Here is a 22,218-nt window from a genome sequence, read left to right as displayed (position 1 = left end):
AAAGAAAATAGAGTCTTATGTGCCTTTAAAGATGTCATTCTTAGCAAAGAAAGAGCGAAGTGGGATTGGGTGTTGGCTCTGACGGTGCACGTTGTTGGTGCGAAGGCTTTTCTTCTGTCAAAACAACTCAGGTCACGTGACTCCCTGACGTAGCGTTCTCCACTCTGCGCTGATGCAGAGGGGGTTTCCATCATGGCGTCGATGCAGGTAAGAGTACAAATGACAGCGAGCGTAAATTAATAATTTACCCTAAAAGTCTTTTGATTATTCTCAGCAGTTTGTGTGTCACTTCGTTTAAATGTATTTATTGCTTCAACTAGGTAGTTACATGGAGGAAAAAGTGGCGTAATTGTCTTTTTTAACTCGTCAGGTTAGCGCTGGGTCTATGCTAGCAACACAAGCAGTCCATCATCAGCAGCAACGGCCAGAGCTAGTGTAGAACCGTCAACAAAAAACACAATTCGATGCACGACAGAGGCTGTTTAGCATTGAATACGTAAATTAAAATCTAGGAGCTGGAATATCGGGATAAGAAAAGTCATTGTGAATTCGCGTGAGCTGCTCTTTGCTCGACATTCACCGTGGTAGCTAACGAGACGGTGCGCAGATTGAGTAGCACGTTACTGCTGAACAGGTGTACTGGTTTCACATGATTGCCGTGCAGAACGTGAGGTGCTTTTGTCTCAAATTCTAATATAAGAGACATGACGGTCTAATAAAAGTCGCTTCCCTTTAAACTGTATCTTGACTGATTCGGTTTGTTGCGTATTTGTAACAGCCATCTCTCTCACGTTTCGATTAAAGGGACAGAATATTTCCCTGTTGTTGAAAAACAGGGAAACGGAAATTAATTTTTATTTAAATGCACACTTGAACTCATGTAGCTGAATTTTGTAATGTTTGAGAAAAATTAAAATAGTCTCTTTCATAATTTATGCCCCTTTTTTGGTTGTTCTTCCGAATATAAAGTGTTATTTCCCCTTTTCTGCACTTCCACCTTCATCCAAAGATTCCAGTCATCTAAGAGGACCCAAAATTGTGTGTATTATATTTGACTTTGCTACAAACATCTTCTCCCTAACAGGGTACCACAGTGGGAGTTATTGAGCATGTGAAAGTACAAAATCCAAAATAAAAGTCCTTAAAAAATAAACTTTTTTAAAGATACTTTAAGTGTTTTTTTTTCCTTGTAGAAAGCATGGCGTTTAAAAACTATTTTGCCTCAACAATTTCTTGGTTGGAAAATATTTAATTAAAATGCAACACAATGTGTACGGGTCCATTATCTAATTTGTGTGAGATTTTTTTTCATAATTTTGTTGTTACTTTTTTAAAATAAAGTTTTTATTGGTTGAATTTTGGATGTTTACTCTGGATTTGCTCATAAATATTCATATTAATCTGTAACAAAAACGTTTTTTTCCTTGCGAACCTCAGTATTTTATCAAATATTGTGAGTTGACTTTAGTATTACTGCATATTTGATTGTGGTGCAAACATATGTATATATTTTCCTTTCAACAGAAAAGGCTACAGAAGGAATTGTTAGCCCTGCAAAATGATCCACCCCCAGGAATGACCCTCAACGAGAAAAGTGTACAAAACACCATCACACAGTAAGTATAATAACTTCACGTGGATATGGGATTGCTTAATAGGAATCCGAAATTTGAGTAGTTTGTGAAATACTCAGTTTCTATTAGAAGGTTGATGACTGCTAACACAGTGGAGGTCGGTGGGGCACACTGTGGTAAGGCTAAACCGGAGCAGGGACAGGGGGAATGGGGTCATCCTTGTAACTTGCAGCTCTGGCCCTTCAGTAGAGAGTCTCTAATGTTGAGTGTCGCAATTCATCCTTATAAAATATTTAATGATTGGCATTCATTCTGGGCCTATATAATAATTAACAGGGGTTGCATAGCTACTGTCTGAGGGCTTTCCCTTGAGGCCCTAAGAATGTTATTGCAGAATGTTTTTCAGCTTTCTAGAGAGAAAAAGTTAATTTTTAAGATGTTTTTAGTGAACTACTTTCAGATGGTACATTACATTCGTAAATAAGTTACTCCTCTTTCATCTAGGGATTAAAACTGTTATCACAAGAAGGCAGATTTTACAGTTTTATCATTTACTATTACTCCTACCAGTTTTTATTATGACATCTTCCTTATAAAACAGGCGCGTGGATGTGAATGAATGCTTGGTGTGTTTGACAACTGTCCCGACCAGTTCAGCTGCCTTCCACTGTCCCTTTGCGTCACAGGTTTTGGGTTTGCACGGGTGTGTATTTTGTGAGATTGAAAGACATAAGATAGAAGGTTATAGTGATTTATAACAACAAGGTGGGGTTTCTTATTTATTTATAGTCTTGTGTTTCCAATAGGTCAATGACTCCATCCATCAGGTTGAACAGGTTGTATATAGCTGTTTATGAGAATGTTGCTGCACGGCTTTTTGACAGCATGTTGACAGTTTAGTCATTTTTGTTTGTATTACGTATTGCTTGTTAGATTATTTGAGTTTACTAGAAAATGTCTCTTAGTAAAGAGGATGTACCTGTAGGCTTGTAGTTGGAGTTACTTTTTAAATCAGGAATGAGGAAGTGCCATCTGTTTACCTCTCCTCAAAGGTTTCTCAAATGTCAAATCTGGAAGGAAATGAAGGTTTTAAATTTATTTTGTTACTGGATTATGTCTGGTTCATTTCATGTGTCCTTTACAGCAATACTACCTACCTTCCTCATATTGAATACTTTTGAAACCAGAATGAGGTCTTTTGATGACCTGGACTTGACTTAATTCAATATAGTAAAGCTAAAAAATCCAGAAATTGATGTCAAGTTTTATCTATTTTGCTAGCAATAAACCCATGTCAGAGATTGCTCCTTGTACTTTTTTGAGTTCTTTCTGCCAGTAAATTTCCACTATTTGGTCTCTACTGGACCCTAATATTTAGCTTCTTGGTCAAACTATATTTATCTTCTGTCTTGGAAGCTAAAACAAAAAATGTAGTGCACATACGGATTGTTTCTCCTCTCCCTGACTCTGCTGTTATCTGAGCAAGATTACATTTTTGCCATCTCAGTCACCAAGCTTCATGGCTCAGCTTTTTAAGGCTAAATAGATTTTGTCCTCTTGTTCAGTGGAGGATCGCGTTATCAAAAAGTGCTCTCACAACCCAGCAGAGCACTGAATGTCACCGGAATGAGTCAGATTAAAAAGCTTTGGTTTTACACTTCATACAGAATTGGCAGCTCCTGTTGTGTGACTCTTGTGATGGTAATGAGAAATTACATTAAACTCGTCTCGGCTTAAAATGATGAAAGAAAATGTCAAGATCAAAATGAATTCATGTATTTAATTAAAAAAATGCATTTAGCTATTTTAAATGTTGTCTAACTCCACTGTATTTAATAGATGAATTGAAAAGATATTGTATTTATTTTGTTTTTATGTTAAAGAGAGAGTTAGTTATCACTGCTGCTTGTTCTCAGTTTAGTTGGAAGATGTTTTTGTGGTCACAAATTATTTTAGCCCCTTTATCATTGTGGCGTCACTGCCACCATTGTTCTGGCAGTCTGATGCTGAAGGACAGGAGATACTGCAGAAAGTGACCCGCAGCCGGATATCAGCTGTGATCCTGGCTTCTGTATCCCATAGATCCCTGTTACATATCTGGGTACATGAGACTGCTTTGTAAAAAAAGAGTGTCATAGATAAAAGGGAGTGTGTTGCCCTAGAAATCTGAAGTGAAGGTGAAGAAAAACGGTGAACTCCTGGGTTTTTTCCATCACATGGTGGAGAGCAGACAGGCTACACGTGATACAAGAGGCAGTTCGGGAGAAAAAGACTCTGCTTGATCTCTGTCCAGTATGTTTTTTTTAATTGTTTACAAATGATGGAGTTTAACCCACGATAAAGAGCTTCCCTAAAGTATGGGATGTGTGTGGCTGTCTTAAATAATCCTCCTTTTGGTTTGCATGTCATAAAGCAGAACAGATAAATATGAAACCACTAGTCACTCTTTACTGGCAGAAAGTTTTTCTCTGGATTAAATTTAGCATCTTTGATTAAATGTGTTATATAATTCTTTCTATTGTATAAATAAAACATTTATTTATTTATTCTTATTTAAGTCTATCATTTAATTCTTTGTTTATTCAAGAAGTGACAAATTGTGTTTAGATGCCGTTTGGAGTGAAATCTTGTGCATGGTGTTGTGACAAAAAAAAAAAAAAAAACTGAAACACCTTGCTTAGTAATTATTTATTCAATTTAAAGAAATTCACTAAAACAACATTTTTGATCATGTTTCTTTATTTTCAATTGTGTTTCTTTGCTGAATTACTATTAGCAAGTTGTAAAAATAAAATCCCAATAAAATCAAATAATCTATTCAAGTTGTAAAATTTATTTTTTAATTGTTATTGACTGTAAATTTTTTGTAATTGTCTCAATAGTCTCATGTGTGTTCATAACTTTCTGCTTCATGAATACCTGTTAATTTAACATCTTTTGATTTTGCATTCTAGCTATAAAAACAAACCATTTTAAAACTTCTGTCTAGTGGATCAACATTTTTGCTCCGCACTCGTCTTTCCCGCTGTCACCACTAGTGAACTGCCTATTTTAGCTGCTGCTGTTGTTTATGGAAACCTACTGAGCATTCCTTTCCTTTATCTATTGCTTTATTGTTTCTACAATGGGGATGGAAAGCAAGTCTGGAGACATTCTGACCATATTTTTATTTTAATCGCTTCACAGATTGGATGGCTTGCTATTCCTGCTTTTATTTAATAAAATTCAGCTTTTATATTTGTCCTGTGCTTGTCTTTTAGGTGGATTGTAGATATGGAAGGAGCGCCCGGCACCCTGTACGAAGGAGAGAAGTTTCAGCTACTTTTCAAATTTAGTGGTCGATATCCTTTTGATTCACCTCAGGTAAGCATGAAATGACTCAAATGGGAGACTTTCTAAAGCAGCTCCTCCTGTGATTTGATCATAAATCAGGTTAAATACAAGTGGTTTTAAGAACTAGCAGCTCAACTGAGTGTTTATGTTTTAATGAACTATTTGAGTTGCTGTTTTCTAATGAAATGAAAATAATGTGATAAAGAAAAAGTAATAAACTGCTTCCTCTCCATGGTTCATAAGGGTTCTGCAAATCTATGTAAATTTGGGGAAAAAATGACTTTCTTTGAGGTTAAACTTGTGTATGGAGTGGCTTTTTTGATGATTTACATCTCACACTCAGTTGGTGTAGAAACAGTGGACCCCTAATTCACTAACAGACTCCAGTGCTGAAGCTGAAACACTTTTTGTTATGCTTGTCAAGTTCTTGACCGTCTAAAAATCCCAAATTTAGAAATATGACTTAACCGAACAGCTAAGCCACAACTCCATTAAACTGGAAGGCCAGACTGTCAAAGGTCAGGCAGGTCAATACTGTTCGATGCGTTTGTGCTCAGTTGCATCAACATAATCAAGATCAGAGAATATGTCTCCTGCTTTCTAGAACTCTCCCCAACATCAAATGTTGTCATGGTAGTAAAAGGCTTATAAAACTTCATTGATGCATCATCTTTTAATGTTATTTAATCTACTTGATGTTAGACTCTAAGGAAATCAAGTTACCTTTTACTTAGGTGACTTCTGGAGATGTTCACAATTTTTATTTTCTACCAAGGCTTAGTGTTCAGCTTTGTTGCACTGTTTAACCTGTTCTTTATAACTTTCATCTTGACATTTTATGAAATCTCCAAATTTTTTGACATTTTGTTTGTTAAGATTTCAGTTTTCTGAATAGCTTTATGTTTTTGTAATCAATCAATCTTAGGGATGTCCTTTTTTTATCTGGCAAATATTTGTAACTCTTCAAATCTTCTGCCTCGTGTTTTGCACTTTGTGGGTAAAGAAATATTTTAAAATCTGAATTATAAGGTCATTGATTAACTTTTTACAAATCAGTGTTGTGTGAAAAGGCTAAAGTACAGTCTTCATATAGCTAATCAATAGTACAAAACAAAGAGATGTGCTAATTTTTAGCTGCTTAAACCATAATGTAAAACCGAGTCGAAGCATATTTTTCTGTATTTTTTGATTACCCTTACTGACTTTCACGTGAATGTCTGACCTCTTGATCTCATTCTCAATTATGTTTCTCCAGAAAGTATTTTTAATAACAATTTTTTTAAAGTAATATAAGAAAAATATCTTTTCCCTCTTAAAACAAGCAGTTTACTTGTTTCATGAACAGACCGTTGATTCAGTATCTCTGAGTTCATGTGTTTTTCCATCTTTTGTAATATCGATTTCCTCTGTGCAGGTGATGTTCACGGGAGAGAATATACCCGTTCATCCGCATGTGTATAGCAACGGTCACATCTGTTTATCCATTCTGACAGAAGACTGGTCACCAGCGCTCTCAGTGCAATCTGTTTGTCTTAGCATTATCAGCATGTTGTCCAGCTGCAAAGAAAAGGTAAGTGGCTGAACGCAGACGTTCCTGCTGTTCCTGTTCTTCACCTTTTGAGATTTTTTTTTTATCTTTGGCAGAGACGACCGCCAGATAATTCCTTTTATGTAAGAACGTGTAACAAAAATCCAAAGAAAACAAAATGGTGGTATCATGGTGAGTATTTAGTCACTAATTTGAACTTTTATGATGAAAAAGTGTTTTTTAAATAATTCTGATGTTTTCTTTATTGTATTTTCCTCCCGCAGATGATACATGCTAATGTACAAACTTTCTATTAATGGTAGAAGACGCAGCCCTACTGACCTACATGAAGCACTTTTTAATCCTTCAGTCTTTGAACTCTGACTTGTGACTGGAACAATGGAAACCATTCGCAGGAGGCTCTTGACTGCCTTTTTTTTCCTGTGGACGGTCGGCTGCATGTTTTAGTTGGCTGTAACATAGAAAGTGGAAGTAAATGAACATTCGGATGCACCCACAAAGTATGGTTTGTGGTGAAACAGCCACAATGCAGCGAGCAGGAAAGGAGGATTTGTGGTGAGATAATTATAATTCCTGTTTTAAGATTATTGTTACTTTTTTTTTTGTTTGTATTTAGGTGCATTTTAGGGTTTTGTGTTGTGCAATAATAACTGATGGATGCATGCTTGGGCCTACAAAGACAAAAATCCAAATCCAGTCATCATCTTGAAGGAGTCTAACCATCAAAACCCCAAGAAAATGCATCATCCGTTTAGTTTTTTTTTTTTTTCTTTCTCTATCATTGTTATTATTATGCACTGTGAATTGATTTAGTTTTAAAGAACCTGTGCACATTTATTCCCCCATCTTGCAGGATGTACTGTAAGAAGTCCTCCACTTATTTATCAGGTTCAAGGGTTTTAGTTGATGGTCACTAACTCAAGAGTACAAATAGCTTCCAACTCGACCTTGTGCAGTTCTTCCTGCTGTTGTCGGTACAGATGGAAATAAGAGATTTATTAGATCTTAAGTTATTTTATGACCTCACTGTACATCTCCACTCGAGGTTCGTCAGTAGTCCAGCCTTCAAGATGTGCAGCAGCCTCTCTTCCGTTAAAAGAATGTCCGTAGGAGAACATTGTTGCATGATTCTTTTTTTTTTTTTTTTATTTGTACAATACTTTTTTTTAAATACATGCTTTAATTTTTCCTCTAAACTATTTGATTTTAAGTGTATATTTTTTGTATTCTTGTTTTGCCCTTAGCTGATGCTTTGAATGGGGGATTGTAGTGAACATTGAGGGTTCTTGTTTTTTTTTTCCTAATTGAAATCCTCATTTGATCTCCAGTGCAGCAATGAATGATGAAATGAGACTTTGTTGGAGCTGTACAGATGAGGCATTTGTGATATTTTTTTTCCCCCTCCTGGTCAGAGTTGTGGCTCAGGTACTTTTTCAATAAAGAGATCTCCTCTTAAAAAAAAAAAAAAAAAAAACTATCATATATTTTGAATTAAACTATATTTGCACCAAAAGAGACTGTTATGCTGTAAACTTATAACATGTCTGAAACTCTTGTATGTTTTAGAACTATTGGATGATGTGAAAAGGGTTGGCAGAAGATACATTTACTTCACAGCTGAGGGATGAGAGGAGTGCTTATTTTACTGAAAATGAGTTAACATCTTTAGCTACTTTTTCGCTGCAAACAGTCAGCAACAAACTCGTATGTTCAAAGTAGTGGTACAATAGGGGTGCATGCAGTTTTGATATTCTGATTTTGTCTCTAGACTTTCCAGAAAGTAGATGATTCGTTAGACGGGTATTACAACACTCCCAACCAGAGGATTTGGTCAATTCAGGCTGTAAGCACTCCATTCCTGAAGTAAATGTTTATCACCATCCAGTTGGGGATACTTGAATTTTCCTTTTTTTTTTGGTATTTATGCGACTTACTTTTTTTCTCCCAGCGCCTAGCGTACTTCCTTGATTGAACTGGAGTGAATGTGACTATAATCTTTATTGTGCAAGCAGTTAAAACAGCACACAGTTGTTTTAGAAATGATATTGATAACTTAAAGACGCTCTATTTAAATTTCTCTCTTTGCTTTACTGCAGTGGATTTTGTCCGATGTGTAAATGCAGTCATAAGAGCATTGGTGCAAAATGCAGTAGATCAGAGGACATCTTCATACGTTGGGAGTGATTTATGTTACAAGGGTTTGGATGCGATTTCTTTGTTATTTTTTAAAAACACTGCTGACCCCCCCTTCCTTTTTTATTTTTACTTTTTGTTTTCAATGTGGGTTTGGACTCTTAGCTTGCAGGCTCTTATGAGTGAAAAACACTAATGAGGGTGAGTTATTTATATTTAAAATGTTATTTTGGGATGTGCAAGCTCCATGTAATAGGTGCCTGTTCATTTTCATAATCAATAAAAGCAAAGATTCACTTTTATTCAACATTTGGTTTGCACCAAAAGGTGACTGTGTCTTTTGTGTCTTCTGTATTTTTTCTGTTTTTTTTATGGAATTGAATTAAAATGAGATAATATATCATATTAATTTACAACTTTAATCACATTTCTCAAACATCTATATTCCTAACAATTATCTTGAGAGGAGATCTGATGCTTTTTTTGTAATTCTGGGAAGATGCATAAAAAAAAGTACCACAAAAGGACTTCTTGGATTGTTTGTCTGTCCTTGAGCTTTGGGTTGCACCCATCAAAACTCCAAACGATCAAATCATAATTCTTTTGTACATTACTGTATATTTACAAAAAAGTCATTCGTTTCTTGTTGGAAATTCGAAGTTATTTAAATTATGTTTTATCTTTTAATACTCTAAGAGAAGCTTGACATTTCCTACAACTTAAAATGTTAATATAAACATAATTTCCCAGTGATGTGCTGTATTTATTTCAAAATTAAAAATGTTTCAGTTTATTAATTTTTTTACTTTTATAGTTTAAGAAAATTCATTTAAATTGCTGATGTGTATATTAAATATCTGAAATGCCACAATACCTTGGAAAAACTAAACAAGTGGCGCCCTCTCGTGGTTGTTTTTAATATTACGCCAACGTTTAACAGTGAATTAATGTATTACATACCCATAATAATAATCATGTGAGTAAATAATGGTTCATCTAGACAGATGTGGCTGATTTATTGCTTGAAGTTAGGTAACATAATTTCCCACCTTTTTTGTATGCCTGTTCAAATTTGGGGAATTAAATATAAAATACTGCCAGTCTGGAAATATAATTTTAAAATAAAATCTAGCATTGCACCATTTGGGTAAATTGCAAAAGAAATTCTGAGTATTGTAAATACTTAAAAAATACCAGAACGCTTTTAAATCAGAAAAAATATTTTGCAGCCTCGAAGAAGCAAACTAGGACTAAACCATTTTCAACACCGCGGGGAGGTCCGATTCATTCAGCATTTGCTACACTCAAACTCCCTTTAAATTTCTATAACTTTTTATTTTTCTAATCGTAATCGACTTAAAAACACAAAAATACATACAATAAACATAAATGTCAAGTTAGATATTTTGCTTAAAATAATACGTATTTGGTATTTCCATCATTGACAATTAATATGGTGTGTTCCCCTCTTTCCATCCAGTTCTCTTTAGTGTTTGCCAATGTTGGAGGTGTAACTGGGGTCTGGCCCTGGACAAAGGTAAAAGAAATACCCCTAAATGTTTGTCCTGTCGTGCTAGGATGGTCTAGTAGTCATTAGTCACACTATTACCAGCCCGTGTGGAGTTAGCGTGGGCTAAAACGTTCCAGACTTTCGTGGAAAAAGGGGTAGTACGGAGATGCTAGCAAGAGGGGTGTTCGGCCGACCAGCCATGATGAGCCTCAACCGGCTAATCAAGCGCAACCGGGGGAGGATGGATGGAAAATATCCATCGGGGGAAAACAAAACAACACCTTCACGATAGCTTGTGAACGGACCCGTCCCGTGAATGTGAATTTGGGGGCTGACATGCGCAGAAAACAGTGTTTTTTTTTGCTGGTATTGTTAGCTTCCTGCTAAAGCTGGACACAGTCGAAGCTGAGATGTTGGGTCGAGAGGATCTGCAGCTCGATCCCAACGGTTCTGCACCTCATATGTACATCAACTTTACATTTTTGAGCTGTCAAAGGTTGCTTTTCAAAACGAGTTATCCTGATAATGCGTTAGAAAATATGACATATCCTGTGGATACTCAAGATGCACCATCACATGGGTCTTCGCTTGTTTATAATACGTATATAATAATATTTCTAGCACATATAATGCATATATTTGATTAGTTCTTAAAAGATTAATGCATTGCAATGTACAGTGGCTTGTTGGGAATATTTTCCCCCACAAAAAATGTATTTTGGTATATTAACTTTCAAAATAAAAGCAAATTCAAGCTGTTTAGTATAATTTGCTCAAAAAATGTATGGATGTAATAAAAAACACAACTTATTGGAATTTAAGAATTTAAAGTCCTAGTGTTAATGTTGACAAACTTTTAAAATCATCTTTTAACTTTGTTTGTCAATGAAAATAGCATAACACACCAATCCTGGTAATGTGAAAATAAATGCATTCATTTAATTCTATTTAGACAATCCCAGCTTTGGTTGAACTATATAGAATATTCAATTTACATCACTTTAAGATACGTTTATCTGTTTTGTAGATTATCTCAGATTTTAATCTGGTGCTTTAATACTATTAGACAAAATGTTTTTAATGCATAATTTTCTGGAATTAATAGAAAAATCCTCTGAACACCATTATTAGCTTTTTGCTGCTTTCTTTGACAGTCTGTGATTTATATAATTATTGTAGCTAGCTATATCTATGTTGTTATTGTTTGACTGAGACACATTAATCCAGAGGTCTTGCGTTTTTCTTAGATGTGTCTCTCTCTCTCTCAAAAAAAAAAGTTGTTCAACTAAAAAATAACTGATATTTTCTGCTTGAAAGATGAGCAACTTTCTTTCCTTTGCTATCGAGTGATATATACCCATCATTCTTTGGAATAATTTGTATGTCCCTGATGTGATTGCTTAATATTAGAATGAACATGTGAATATTTTCAGGTGCTACCAACAAAAAATCACGTTAATTTTCTTCTCAAAGACCAGAATTATCTGTCTAAATTCTCCCAGATACCAGTCTAATCCTTTTCTTTGTACCCAAAATATATATATATATACATTGAACATAATTTGGCTGGTTTGGTCTCTATTTGTCTTTCTCAGACTTTCACTTTTTTCTCGAGAAAGTAGCTGCAGTAACATGAGTAAAGCACCTTCAAATAAAGGTCCATTGTCTGGATGTATTAGCTCTCTTTGGATCAGAGAGCGAGATAAGCTTAGAGCTTCTCCGTTTGGAGTCTGCCTTTCAGACTTGCTGCACAAAATCTGTCAAATCACAGTAAGGAGATTAAAATAGTTAGTAAAAAAAAGTTTTGTACATTTGTAGATGTCTATCGAATTAAGAAGTTACAGATATACTTTTTATGTTACATTTTTTTGTTTTGATTGACCACTGTGCCAAGTTCATGCATTTATGATGAAATGCTGTTGTCCTGCTACAGGAATAGAGCATGGCTCAAGTGAAAGTACAGACCACAGCGCCCCTGGCTGGTCCTGGCCTTTCCGCCGGAGTCACCCCGGCGGCCATGGCCAGTCCAGGATCCCTGGGTCTGCAGCCCTCTGTCAACGGCACAGGCCCGGCTCCAGCACCCGCCTGCCCTGCTCCTGCAGTCGGATATGGGGACGCTCCTGTGTCCGTCACACCACCAGGTATATTGAAACCTGTCAGCTGCTCATTTTTAATGCCCCCCATTACACGTTATCGCTTAAACAAATGGGTTGGCTCAACATTGTATTGTATTCTATTGTTTTTTTTTCTTTTAATAAGGCCCGCCCCAGGAAAACATGGCAAACCCTAAAGAGAAAACTCCAATGTGTTTGGTGAATGAGTTAGCCCGTTTCAATAGGATCCAGCCACAGTACAAGCTCCTTAACGAGAGAGGTCCTGCACATGCCAAGGTGAGGAGTTAGGTCGTTTATCCTAATATGAAAAAAAGTTTTGATGATCACTAAATTCAAACAGATATTGTCATTTATGTGTGCTTTTATCCTGAACACACAAAACTTATGTCTGTTGTGTGTTTTTTGTTTAATAGTCTTGTGGCTAAAAGCTTTTCCCTCTTGGTTTATTTACTGCAGATCTTCACAGTGCAGCTGACTCTTGGGGAGCAGGTATGGGAGGCAGAAGGCACAAGCATAAAAAAGGCTCAACACTCCACTGCTGCCAAAGCCCTGGCTGAGAGTGTCCTTCCCAGGCCCGCACCGCGCTCCCCAAAAGTTGACATCAACAGCAACCCAGGTACTCCAGTCATGTCAGAATTGCCCCAGACAGCTAATAAAGTTTGGAGATTAAAAAAAAAAGGTGTCATAGTATAAATAATCATGAAATAACTGTATTTCCTACAGAACAGAAAAACAAGGACACATCTACTTTACAACTTTCATCGGTTTTGACACAAAACCTTTAAAAATTCCAGTTAGGTTATTGATATGTTTCCAAAAATCTTGTATTGACTAAAAATCAAATAGAAGATGGTGTCAATAGTAGTTTGTAGCTAAATATCTTGTCTCATAAATGAGTAAAAGTTAGGGGTGTGCAACCTTCAGCTCTAAAATGTTGACACTGGGGTCTATTTCTCTCTGATCACACTTCTTTTTTCCAAAGAAAAATACAACACTTTATTCATTTTTTTTAATTTCCATTGTAAATTTAAAAAAGCTATAATTTTTTATTCATGTACAATTTAAGTTCAGTGAACTCATTATGATTCCAGCTTTTGTCATGTTGCATATTCTGCTGGAAGTAGCATCAGAACATGGTACACTGTGGTCATAAAGGGATGGACATGGTCAGAAAGATACTCAGGTAGGTAACCATGTTCAGTTGGTACCATGGGACCCAAAGTGTGCCATGAAAATATCCCCTCACCATTATACCACCAGCAGCCTGAACCATTGATACAAGTTACGATGGATCTATGCTTCCATGTTTTTTTACACCTAATTCAGACCCTATCATCTGAATGTCACAGTAGAAATGGAGACTCATCAGACCATACAATGCAGCAGAACAGAAGAGGATGTGCTTTAAACTTGTTCCAATTAGAAAAGGAGTTTATGGTATTATTCACTTTTTATCTTTTTAGTGTTCCCTCGGCTGTAGTCCAATCAATCTTTGATTGTATGGTTATAAAACACTTTGTTTTTTTACAAAGTTTTTAATATCAAATGACATCAGTGTTACATTTTCTCTTATTTAATTTAAATCTACAGATCCAGAATGCATTTGAGTGTCAAACAGTTGTGCCATTTAACAAGTACCCTTCAAAACAGAGTTCAACAATACAAAAATCACATAAAATGGTCATGAAACTGAAGAGATGTATTTTTATAACTTCTTAATCAGACTTGATTGTTCATCATTACATTAGATTTCTTTGTGCACACAGGCAGTATAACCCCCACAGTGGAGCTGAATGGACTGGCTATGAAGAGAGGGGAACCAGCGATCTACAGACCTTTGGATCCTAAGCCCATGCCCAACTACAGAGCTAACTACAACTTCAGAGGGATGTTTAACCAAAGGTAACCCCTTCAAGCTTTTTAGTGTTTTTACTTGGCTTTTTAGTTTGTTAGTTATGCTGCATTAGTCAGATTAGTAATATGTGTTTTGCTGTTTTATCTGATAAAAAGCGGCTCATCTTTGTGTCTTTTCTTGCTGTCAATTTGCCCTTTTTTGTTTTTGTCATTCAGCCACAGTTGTCCATCCACTTTTTGAGTAGTGGTGCTTAAAGGAATGTTGCTTTAGATTTATGAGGTGACTGCTGTTTAATCTAGGTCTGTTCTATTGGTCTCACTAATGTAAAAGTTGATGGAAATATCACGAGAGTCGAAAAAAATTGAGCAAAATATTGACAAAATGCTTGGAATGCAGAAATTGACTTTTCACGTTGTGCCATCTTTGGTTTTCTCTAAAGGCTTCCAGTACACAAACACATTTAAGATACTGCTTGGATGTAGACGAGTGTGAATGCTTGTTTTTTTTTTTTTGTGACTTCAGGATGCGTTATTATTTGCCCAAGATGCACTCTGTTTTTTGACAGAAGGAATAGGCCCATGCCTCCTCCACACACTGAGCGTCATTGTTGAGTGGGATGATCTACTTATACCTTTACATTTCAGTTTAAATTTCCTACAATTAAGCAAATTGTGCTACAAAAAACACTGTTCACCTCAATTGCTTTGATTAAAAACGTTTTATTCTTGCAGGTTTGTTTGACTAGAGACCATCTCCAGATGGCAGTGTTTCTTCATTTTAGAAGTTTAGACAGTTTGTCCTCCAAAAATAATTAAACACCCATTTTAAAATGACAAAACAATGAATATGTTGGAACTTTTAGGATTTTTAGAGAAAAAAGAAAAGAAAAAATTAAAATGAGTTCTTTTTATTTAGTCAGAAAAGGGCAAAAAAGGTGCATCTAAATATATAAAGATTCAAAACTGAGATTGACTTTCGGTTTAAACTCTCAGCTGTTTTAGACCAAACTTTCTAAAGAAAGTTAACTTTTTTTGGGGGACATTTGTGTCCTCTGCTTTTCCTCAAATGTATTTTTTTATTCCCTTTTTTGTAATGCAAGAAAGTTTTGTACTCATTTTCTAAAAGGAAGCTCATCAACTATAAAACCTAAATAATCGCTCATATGGTAAATAATATTGATTCTGAATGAAGAAACATAAGAGATTGTTGTAAAATGCAGGTGTCCTGCCTGTATTGTTCAGTGACTCAGTGCGGTGTTGGGTAGTCATCAGACAGCGTAGCATCTGGCACACATCTTTTTCTATTTGAACCATGCTGGAACAAACAGGGAGGGGAAGATAAATGTCTTTGAAGGAAAGTGGAAAATCTGTTTTCCAACATCTGTCCGTCAATGTCACAGTGATGGGTTTCTCAGAAGAAGCAGGCAGTATCCCTATGTCATGGTCTATTTTATTTTATTTCACTTTTCAAGGAAACTTGAGAACTGCTGGAGGATGTGTGTGTCTCTAAAAAAGAAAGGACCTTTATCACTCCAAGGTCTTCACAAGGCCTCTTGTCTTTCAGTGTGAAAAAGCCTTGGATTAATGAAAGGAAGTCCTTCTGAATATGACTTCTTTTAATCAGATGACTGACTATGTGGCAGAGTGACAGGCCATATTCACAATCTGTCACCTAAATGATGCTTCAGGGAAGCGAAGGTTTCCAAATACCCATGTCCTTACCTATTATGATGAATAAGAGTGATCCAGAGGCATGTTGATGGAAAATCTGACCATTAAAAGGCCAGTCTGGCTCTGATCCATCAGGGCTTTAATCACCACCAAGAACAGTATTGATTGGTTCAGAAAGTGCCCTGCAGAGGAAAAACTGCAGTATTATGAAATGAGCATTTATCAATGTCTTAATGAATCTTATTTATAGCAAATGACCTGGACATAAATCTTTTCCATCCAAGTGGACGCTTAAATTAGCCATTTGTCTCTGTTGTCGTGAAACGGCGAACACTTCACGGTAATTCCACGAATTTCAGAGCCGCTCTGAAACATCTGCACTGCTTGGGCCTAAATGGTTAGCAAACACGATCACAGAATCAGGAAAATATTAGTGTTATCAAGACATCTGATGACATCAACCGTTTTCACGGACAATCCCAAACCACTTTGTTATCGTTGGAACACCTGATTCCAGTGAGTCATGCAGCCTCCTCAGTTCATTCATGGCATTCCCAGCTTCCCTCCTGCTGATCTCTGAGGGGTGGGGAAGTGGGGGTGCCTACATCCTGCATATTGTTAGAGCTGGAATTTGGATAGGATTTTCCCCACTAAAGCAAAGCAGCCGCCCACCTCCTCTCCCCCGAATTTGGTTATGACGGTACCGTTATGTCAGCTGGAAGAGTAGGAGGCTGAATGACTGAGAGTGCTTTTCTCTGTGACATTTCCTCCTGTGATCATGTTCAGATACTGAGCCGTCCATTACATCTGCCTTTGTAGGGAATGCAGTGGATCACCTGAGTTGTAGAAAAGTTAGTTCCTCCAAGATGCTAAACCGACTTGCCATATAGGCTTGTGTTTAATGTACACTATTTTAGATAAATTACAGAAACATGTGCTTTTTTTTTAAAGACCCACTAGTGTTTTTCTTGTTTTAATATGTTCTTGTTGTATTTAGAACTACAAATGTTGTTGGAAAAAGCTTGAAAGTGTGATGTAGAAGCTACTACAAGATTACTGCTCCGTTCTATTGTGATGCATCCACTTCTAGATGACTAGATCCATATTCTTCCTTGTGCTCGTTTGACTGGGCATTGAGCTCAAAATTGTATTGCTCTCCATTTTTGTTGCACCAGTATTGTTAGGTTGGGGTTGTGAGGGGCTGTAAGCCAGCAGGAGAGCGTGCGAACCGGGTTGGACTTACTACGCACCTACTGCCCTGCCCACAACTCAAAGGCATTTTTTTAATGAGCTACTGCCTCTCTGCAGAAACTATGTCCCAGAAAACCCAGGTTTTTGACTAAAAACAGCATTATCCTAATTGAAAGACCTTTGGTAAGGTTTTAAAAATAGATCCAAAGATATTTGGAGTGGATCTTTAAATGCCCAAACCATTTACTATATGAGAAAATTATTGGACAGCAGCAGGAGTCACTCTCCTCCATTTACAATAACAGAGTCCTTAGGAAAGGAACACAGATCTCCACTGACAGTTCACATACTCTTCATACACATTACCGTCTCTTACCTTCAGGTTGCAGGTTCAGGTCCATTTTATTCAAAGCCAAGAGAGCCACAACCAGCTTCATTCCTACTTCAATTTGCCTGCTAAATAGCTGATGAAATTTGGCTAGAACTGATTGTTGATTTATAGTTTTTAGTGTTTTTGCTGATTTTACTGATTTATTTCTATTTTATGTATTTATGCTGATGAAAGTGTTTTAACAAAGTTCTGCATGTATGAGCCTGTTATGTAAATTGGTATGCAAATTAAGTTCCCAACGGATAAATAAAGTTAATTGATTGATTGATGAACTGGACTTAGCAACCACTCCCTTCTCTCGTCTTAAACAGGAAGTACCCCCTGGTCCCAAAAAGCCAAAATCCCATAGACTTCTTTTGAGTTTAAAGTTAAAGTCCCATTAGTTGTCACGGACCGCAATGTTCTCCGCATTTAACCCATCCCCAGGGGGAGCGGTGAGCTGCAGACACAGCCGCGCTCGGAAACCATTTGGTGGTTTAACCCCCCAATCCAACCCTATAGTACCACGTATCAAGTAGGGAGTCACTAGGTCCCATTTTTAGTCTTTGGTATGACTCGACCCGGATTTGAACACACGACCTTCCAGTCTCAGGGCGAACACTCTCCCACAAGGCCACTGAGCTGAGAAATAAACAGCTATTACTCATTCTATTTGCCAGAAAAAAAACATTCTTTCTCTATTACTGTTTTTAAAATGTTCTTGCTAATCCTAATTTTTATAAAGTTATTTTTTCTTTATTGAAGTTATTCAAGTCATAAACTGGCCAATAACCGCATGTGGAGCCCGCTGGCCCCCACCTTGAACGTTCAAAATTTCTGATTGACAAATTCTTCTAACCCCACTTTAAAGTGGTAGAGGTGTGACAGTAGTTGCCACAGAAACGAAGACTCGACTTGGACTTACTGACTTCCTCTGAGGGCTGCACGGTGGCACAGTGGTTAGCGCTCTTGCCTCACAGCGAGAAGGCCCCGGTTCGAATCCCCGCTGGGACCTTTCTGTGTGGAGTTTGCATGTTCTCCCCGTGCATGCGTGGGTTTTCACCGTGGACTCCGGCTTTCTCCCACCGTCCAAAAACATGCTTCATAGGTTAATTGGTGACTCTAAATTGCCCCTAGGTGTGAATGTGAGAGTGGATGGGTGTGTGATTGAGGCCCTGTGACAGACTGGCGACCTGTCCAGGGTGAACCCCGCCTTCGCCCTTCAGTAGCCTGGTTAGGCTCCGGCACCCCCGCGACCCTGAAAGGGACAAAGCGGTCAGGAAAATGGATGGATGGAATGGACTTCCTCTGACTCCAGATGGCGACTCCTGTATTGTAGAAAAATGGAATTGGCTTCATTTGGTTGGACCTGGAAGTAAGCCGTTTTCTATTGGTGATGTCACACTTGCTCAGTCCAGTTCTCACATGCATCTATCTAATGGTTCAAACTCTGCATTGCAGGGATATACCAGGTGGCCATGTGAGACTCCGTATCTCACCCAAGGCTACTTTAAGTCTGAGACTACATAATTTATGATTTGAAGCAACAACCTTGCCTCTGAAGGTCAATTCCCCTCCACACTGATTTCCAGATGCCCACTTTAAGAAGCATCTGAAAGCTGGAGTTAACATTTTTATGAATTTCATTTTTATCTTACAAATTGAGCTAGTTTTATTTCGAATGTCTAGAACCTCTGAGAAACAACAACTTGCTGTGGAGAAACTCTGGCAGTCTCCTCAGCTTTGATAAGCACTTTTTCTGTGTCTCTGATACGTTTAATTCAACACTTTTGTGTACTTTTCTGTGTCCTGAAGGATGTGGAAGCGATACGACATGCCATAATGATTAATTTTTGTGGATGAAATACTTTTTTTGTTAAATCAGTCCAGCATTTACAAAGCTTTGAAATAGAAAACCTCTAATAAATAACAAGGTTATTAGAATACAGTATTAGAGATGCTTTTCAATTGGTGTTTTTTTTTTGTCACAGACATTTGTAATTGGGCCACCCTGAAGGAGTAAGATTGTCATGTCCTTCTCAGTAAAGATTGTGCATATCATGGCACATCCTCCTTGCACATTTATTTTTCTCTTTTTCAGTCTGGATTTTTTTTCCTTTTTGGTCTTTGTCCTTTTTGAGTTTTATAGTTTCATAAGGACTGAGTTACTGTTCTGTATTTTTTTTATCCACAAGGGCATTCCATAGATAAGACTTTTCTTATTCAACTCATCATCACAGCTGCCCAAAAATGAAAAGAGAAAAAAAGCTGGAAGGCAAAACTTCAGAAGAAAACAGTCTTTACAGACAGTAAAATAAAAATCGCCTCATGTCTCTGTGGATCACCAAACCTGATGCATATATTCAGTACATAAATCATTATAGTTGACATTTCAGAGAAAGGGATAATGTGTCCTAATTGTACAAATGGGTGTAAACACATAAAACAGTGTTTTATTGAAGAGGCGGAGGAGTGGAATACAGCTCCAACATAAACAAATGCCTGGAATGATTTGTGTTTAACAGACTCTGTGACACAAAGTCTTTTTTTTAACCTCCTCTCATCTGAGTGGACTGTTGTGTTTGTGTATGTCTATTAATTCTTCTTACATTTTGAATTCGGACCTTCTAATTTTAAAGTAAAGTAAACAGATTCTGAAACTTACATTTTATTTAAAAATATGTTTTTAAGTTTTTTTATTGTACAAAAAGGGGGCATAAATGCATACATACGCACATATTTATATGTCTTTATATTTGTCTCTGATCATGCATATATCAGTCTTAACCAACTCGGGACATTTGTTTTTAAATTCATGCTATGTCATCACTTCTGGATTGAAATAGAAGTAAAACATTGGAGCAAAGTCAGATCACCAATTAACCACTAGGGGCTTGTATTGCAAAACTTTCTACAGCAATAAACCTACATAGGGCATGTCAAAGTTGGGATGTTTGGTTCTTGTTTTGTCCTCACCAGAGTTTTATTTTCTCGCAAAGTATGCTGCCTTTGGCATATTTGAAAGCTGATCTTTGGATGCAGCTTAAACAAATAAACACTTCTCGCTTCAGAACAAGGATACTAGTTCACTTGCAGTTGATCTGTGGTGTATTTTTTTTTTAGGGTTTATTAAGACTGGACACATTTGTTCGCTAAAGTGAACCAGAGTTCGTTTGCCCAATAATTCATAACAATTTAACAGTCTGAAGATTCAAGCCAACCCTGGTCTCGGACCAGGAACCGCTCTCTGACCCATCTTTTGAGATGGTCTCGGTTCATTTCTAATTGGACTGAGCTCCTCAGTTTCCTCAGTCTGAATAGGTTTGGAATGAAACAACTGAACCATAACAGCCACCGTAGCTGGGCATTATAGGATGTAAACAGAGTAGCGGAGCAACAGTGAGACACAGCAACTATTGAAATTTGTCCAGATGAATTCAGGTTCATTAAAACAACTTTTAACGTGATACACATTGCTTCTTACACTGTTTCTCGACAATGTATATGTCATAAACACTTATCAACATACCTTCTTAGGCATTGCCTTCTCAGGACTGTCTTGCAGCATACTTCCACTGTAACAAAGAACAAAAAGTAAGTGTTCTACCTGACGTTGATACAGATGTTCAAAATTGGTCAGTGAAATGTCATTTGAATTAGTTAACTATCCCAACAGAATTGCAAATCATGAGACCTCCATTATTCCTTCTCTTGTAATTCCTGGCCAATGACTGAAGAGATCCTTAGTCACGAAGTTTTTCTAAGCTTTGGTTCAAAATAGATATGTCTGGTTAACAGCAGTCAGAATATAGACCAACCCCAAGGTTCAGGACTCACTCGGGAGCATATTCAGCAAACTCTGTCAGGATCAACAGACTTCTCTAGTCTGAATACACCCTAGGTCTAATTCACTTTATGCAAACCAAAGAACAGAAGAGAGCCAAATAGAAGAAATGGAGCAAAGGCCATATTTTACCTGTAGGACAGAAATAATTGTAGTGTAATGCTTGAAATGTGTGGATTTAGAAAAAAAAGCCAATACTGCCCACTCTCACCTCACAGCAAGAAGGTTCTTTGATTTTGAATTTTTATGTTCTTGCTTTGCATGTGTTGGTTTTTATTTTGGGTTTTTTGGTATCCTCCCACAGCCCAAAACATGCTTCATAGGTTTATTTATGGTGACCCTAAATTGTCACTAGATGTGAATGAGTGTTTGTTGTTGTGGCCTTGCAACAGACTGGTGACTTTTTACCTTGCCTTTGCCCAACAGTTGCTGGGATAGGCTCCAGCAGCCCTGTGAACCTGAAAGGGATTCAGTGTGTTCATAAAATAGGTGAATGAATAGATAAAAGCCACTAAAACAGGTGGTTCAGGTGGTTGGGTCTATTAAATTCTTCACTTTTATCCTGACAACATCATGTGTGAAAGCAATCCAATTGGTGATGAAAGTTTAAAATTTATCAGGATTTTTCCTGCCCCTTTGAACTTAGTCTATGGGGTACCCAACAGTAAAGTCAACCTAACTTAACCCTCGTGCTCTCTTATGGGGTCCAGATGGCCCCACCCTTATATTGACGTGTGATCCCTCCCATGATAAAGGTGGACAAGATTTTATGTCTGCCACAGACATCAGTGAAGATAAAAAATCTTTGAAAAAAAATTCAGAGCGCTGTCTTGTAGGGTCCAAATGACCTCACTTTAAACATGCCAAGGTCACTATTTGAGACTGGCGTTTAATAGAAACGAGCCCCCGTAAGACCTGGCATCAATTAGAAATCTCCCACAATTAGAAGATATATAGTAGTTTTGTTCCATTGTCAAATTGTTTGCTCTAAAGCAGGGGTCTCAAGCTCAAATCAGCCGGGGGCCGCTGGAGGCGGAGTCTAGTTGAGGCCGGGCCGCATCAGGATTTTCATAAG

At 37.2% G+C, this 22,218-nt stretch overlaps 2 protein-coding genes across 2 annotated transcripts in view; both read left to right on the top strand.

Moving 5' to 3' along the window:
• The first annotated feature begins 6 nt into the window (after window positions 1–6).
• On the top strand, window positions 7–8,896 carry flj11011l (probable ubiquitin-conjugating enzyme E2 W-B). The gene is made up of 6 exons (XM_024280302.2): window positions 7–207; window positions 1,525–1,616; window positions 4,835–4,937; window positions 6,322–6,477; window positions 6,552–6,627; window positions 6,720–8,896. The coding sequence occupies exons 1-6, from the start codon at window positions 193–195 to the stop codon at window positions 6,731–6,733; spliced, it is 456 nt and encodes a 151-aa protein (XP_024136070.1). The 5' UTR covers window positions 7–192; the 3' UTR covers window positions 6,734–8,896.
• Window positions 8,897–10,013: 1,117 nt separating this feature from the next.
• Window positions 10,014–22,218, top strand: part of stau2 (staufen double-stranded RNA binding protein 2) — a 95,560-nt gene continuing 83,355 nt past the window's right edge. Inside the window, exons 1-5 of the mRNA XM_024279841.2 lie at window positions 10,014–10,126; window positions 12,033–12,240; window positions 12,359–12,489; window positions 12,670–12,829; window positions 13,980–14,115. Coding sequence (XP_024135609.1) covers window positions 12,042–12,240; window positions 12,359–12,489; window positions 12,670–12,829; window positions 13,980–14,115 — 626 coding nt within the window. The 5' untranslated portion in view covers window positions 10,014–10,126; window positions 12,033–12,041. The remainder of the gene's footprint in view (window positions 10,127–12,032; window positions 12,241–12,358; window positions 12,490–12,669; window positions 12,830–13,979; window positions 14,116–22,218) is intronic.

The sequence above is a fragment of the Oryzias melastigma genome, linkage group LG20 (genome assembly GCF_002922805.2).
Source record: "Oryzias melastigma strain HK-1 linkage group LG20, ASM292280v2, whole genome shotgun sequence".
Lineage (NCBI taxonomy): Eukaryota > Metazoa > Chordata > Actinopteri > Beloniformes > Adrianichthyidae > Oryzias > Oryzias melastigma.
This window is presented reverse-complemented; position numbering and strand designations above follow the sequence as displayed.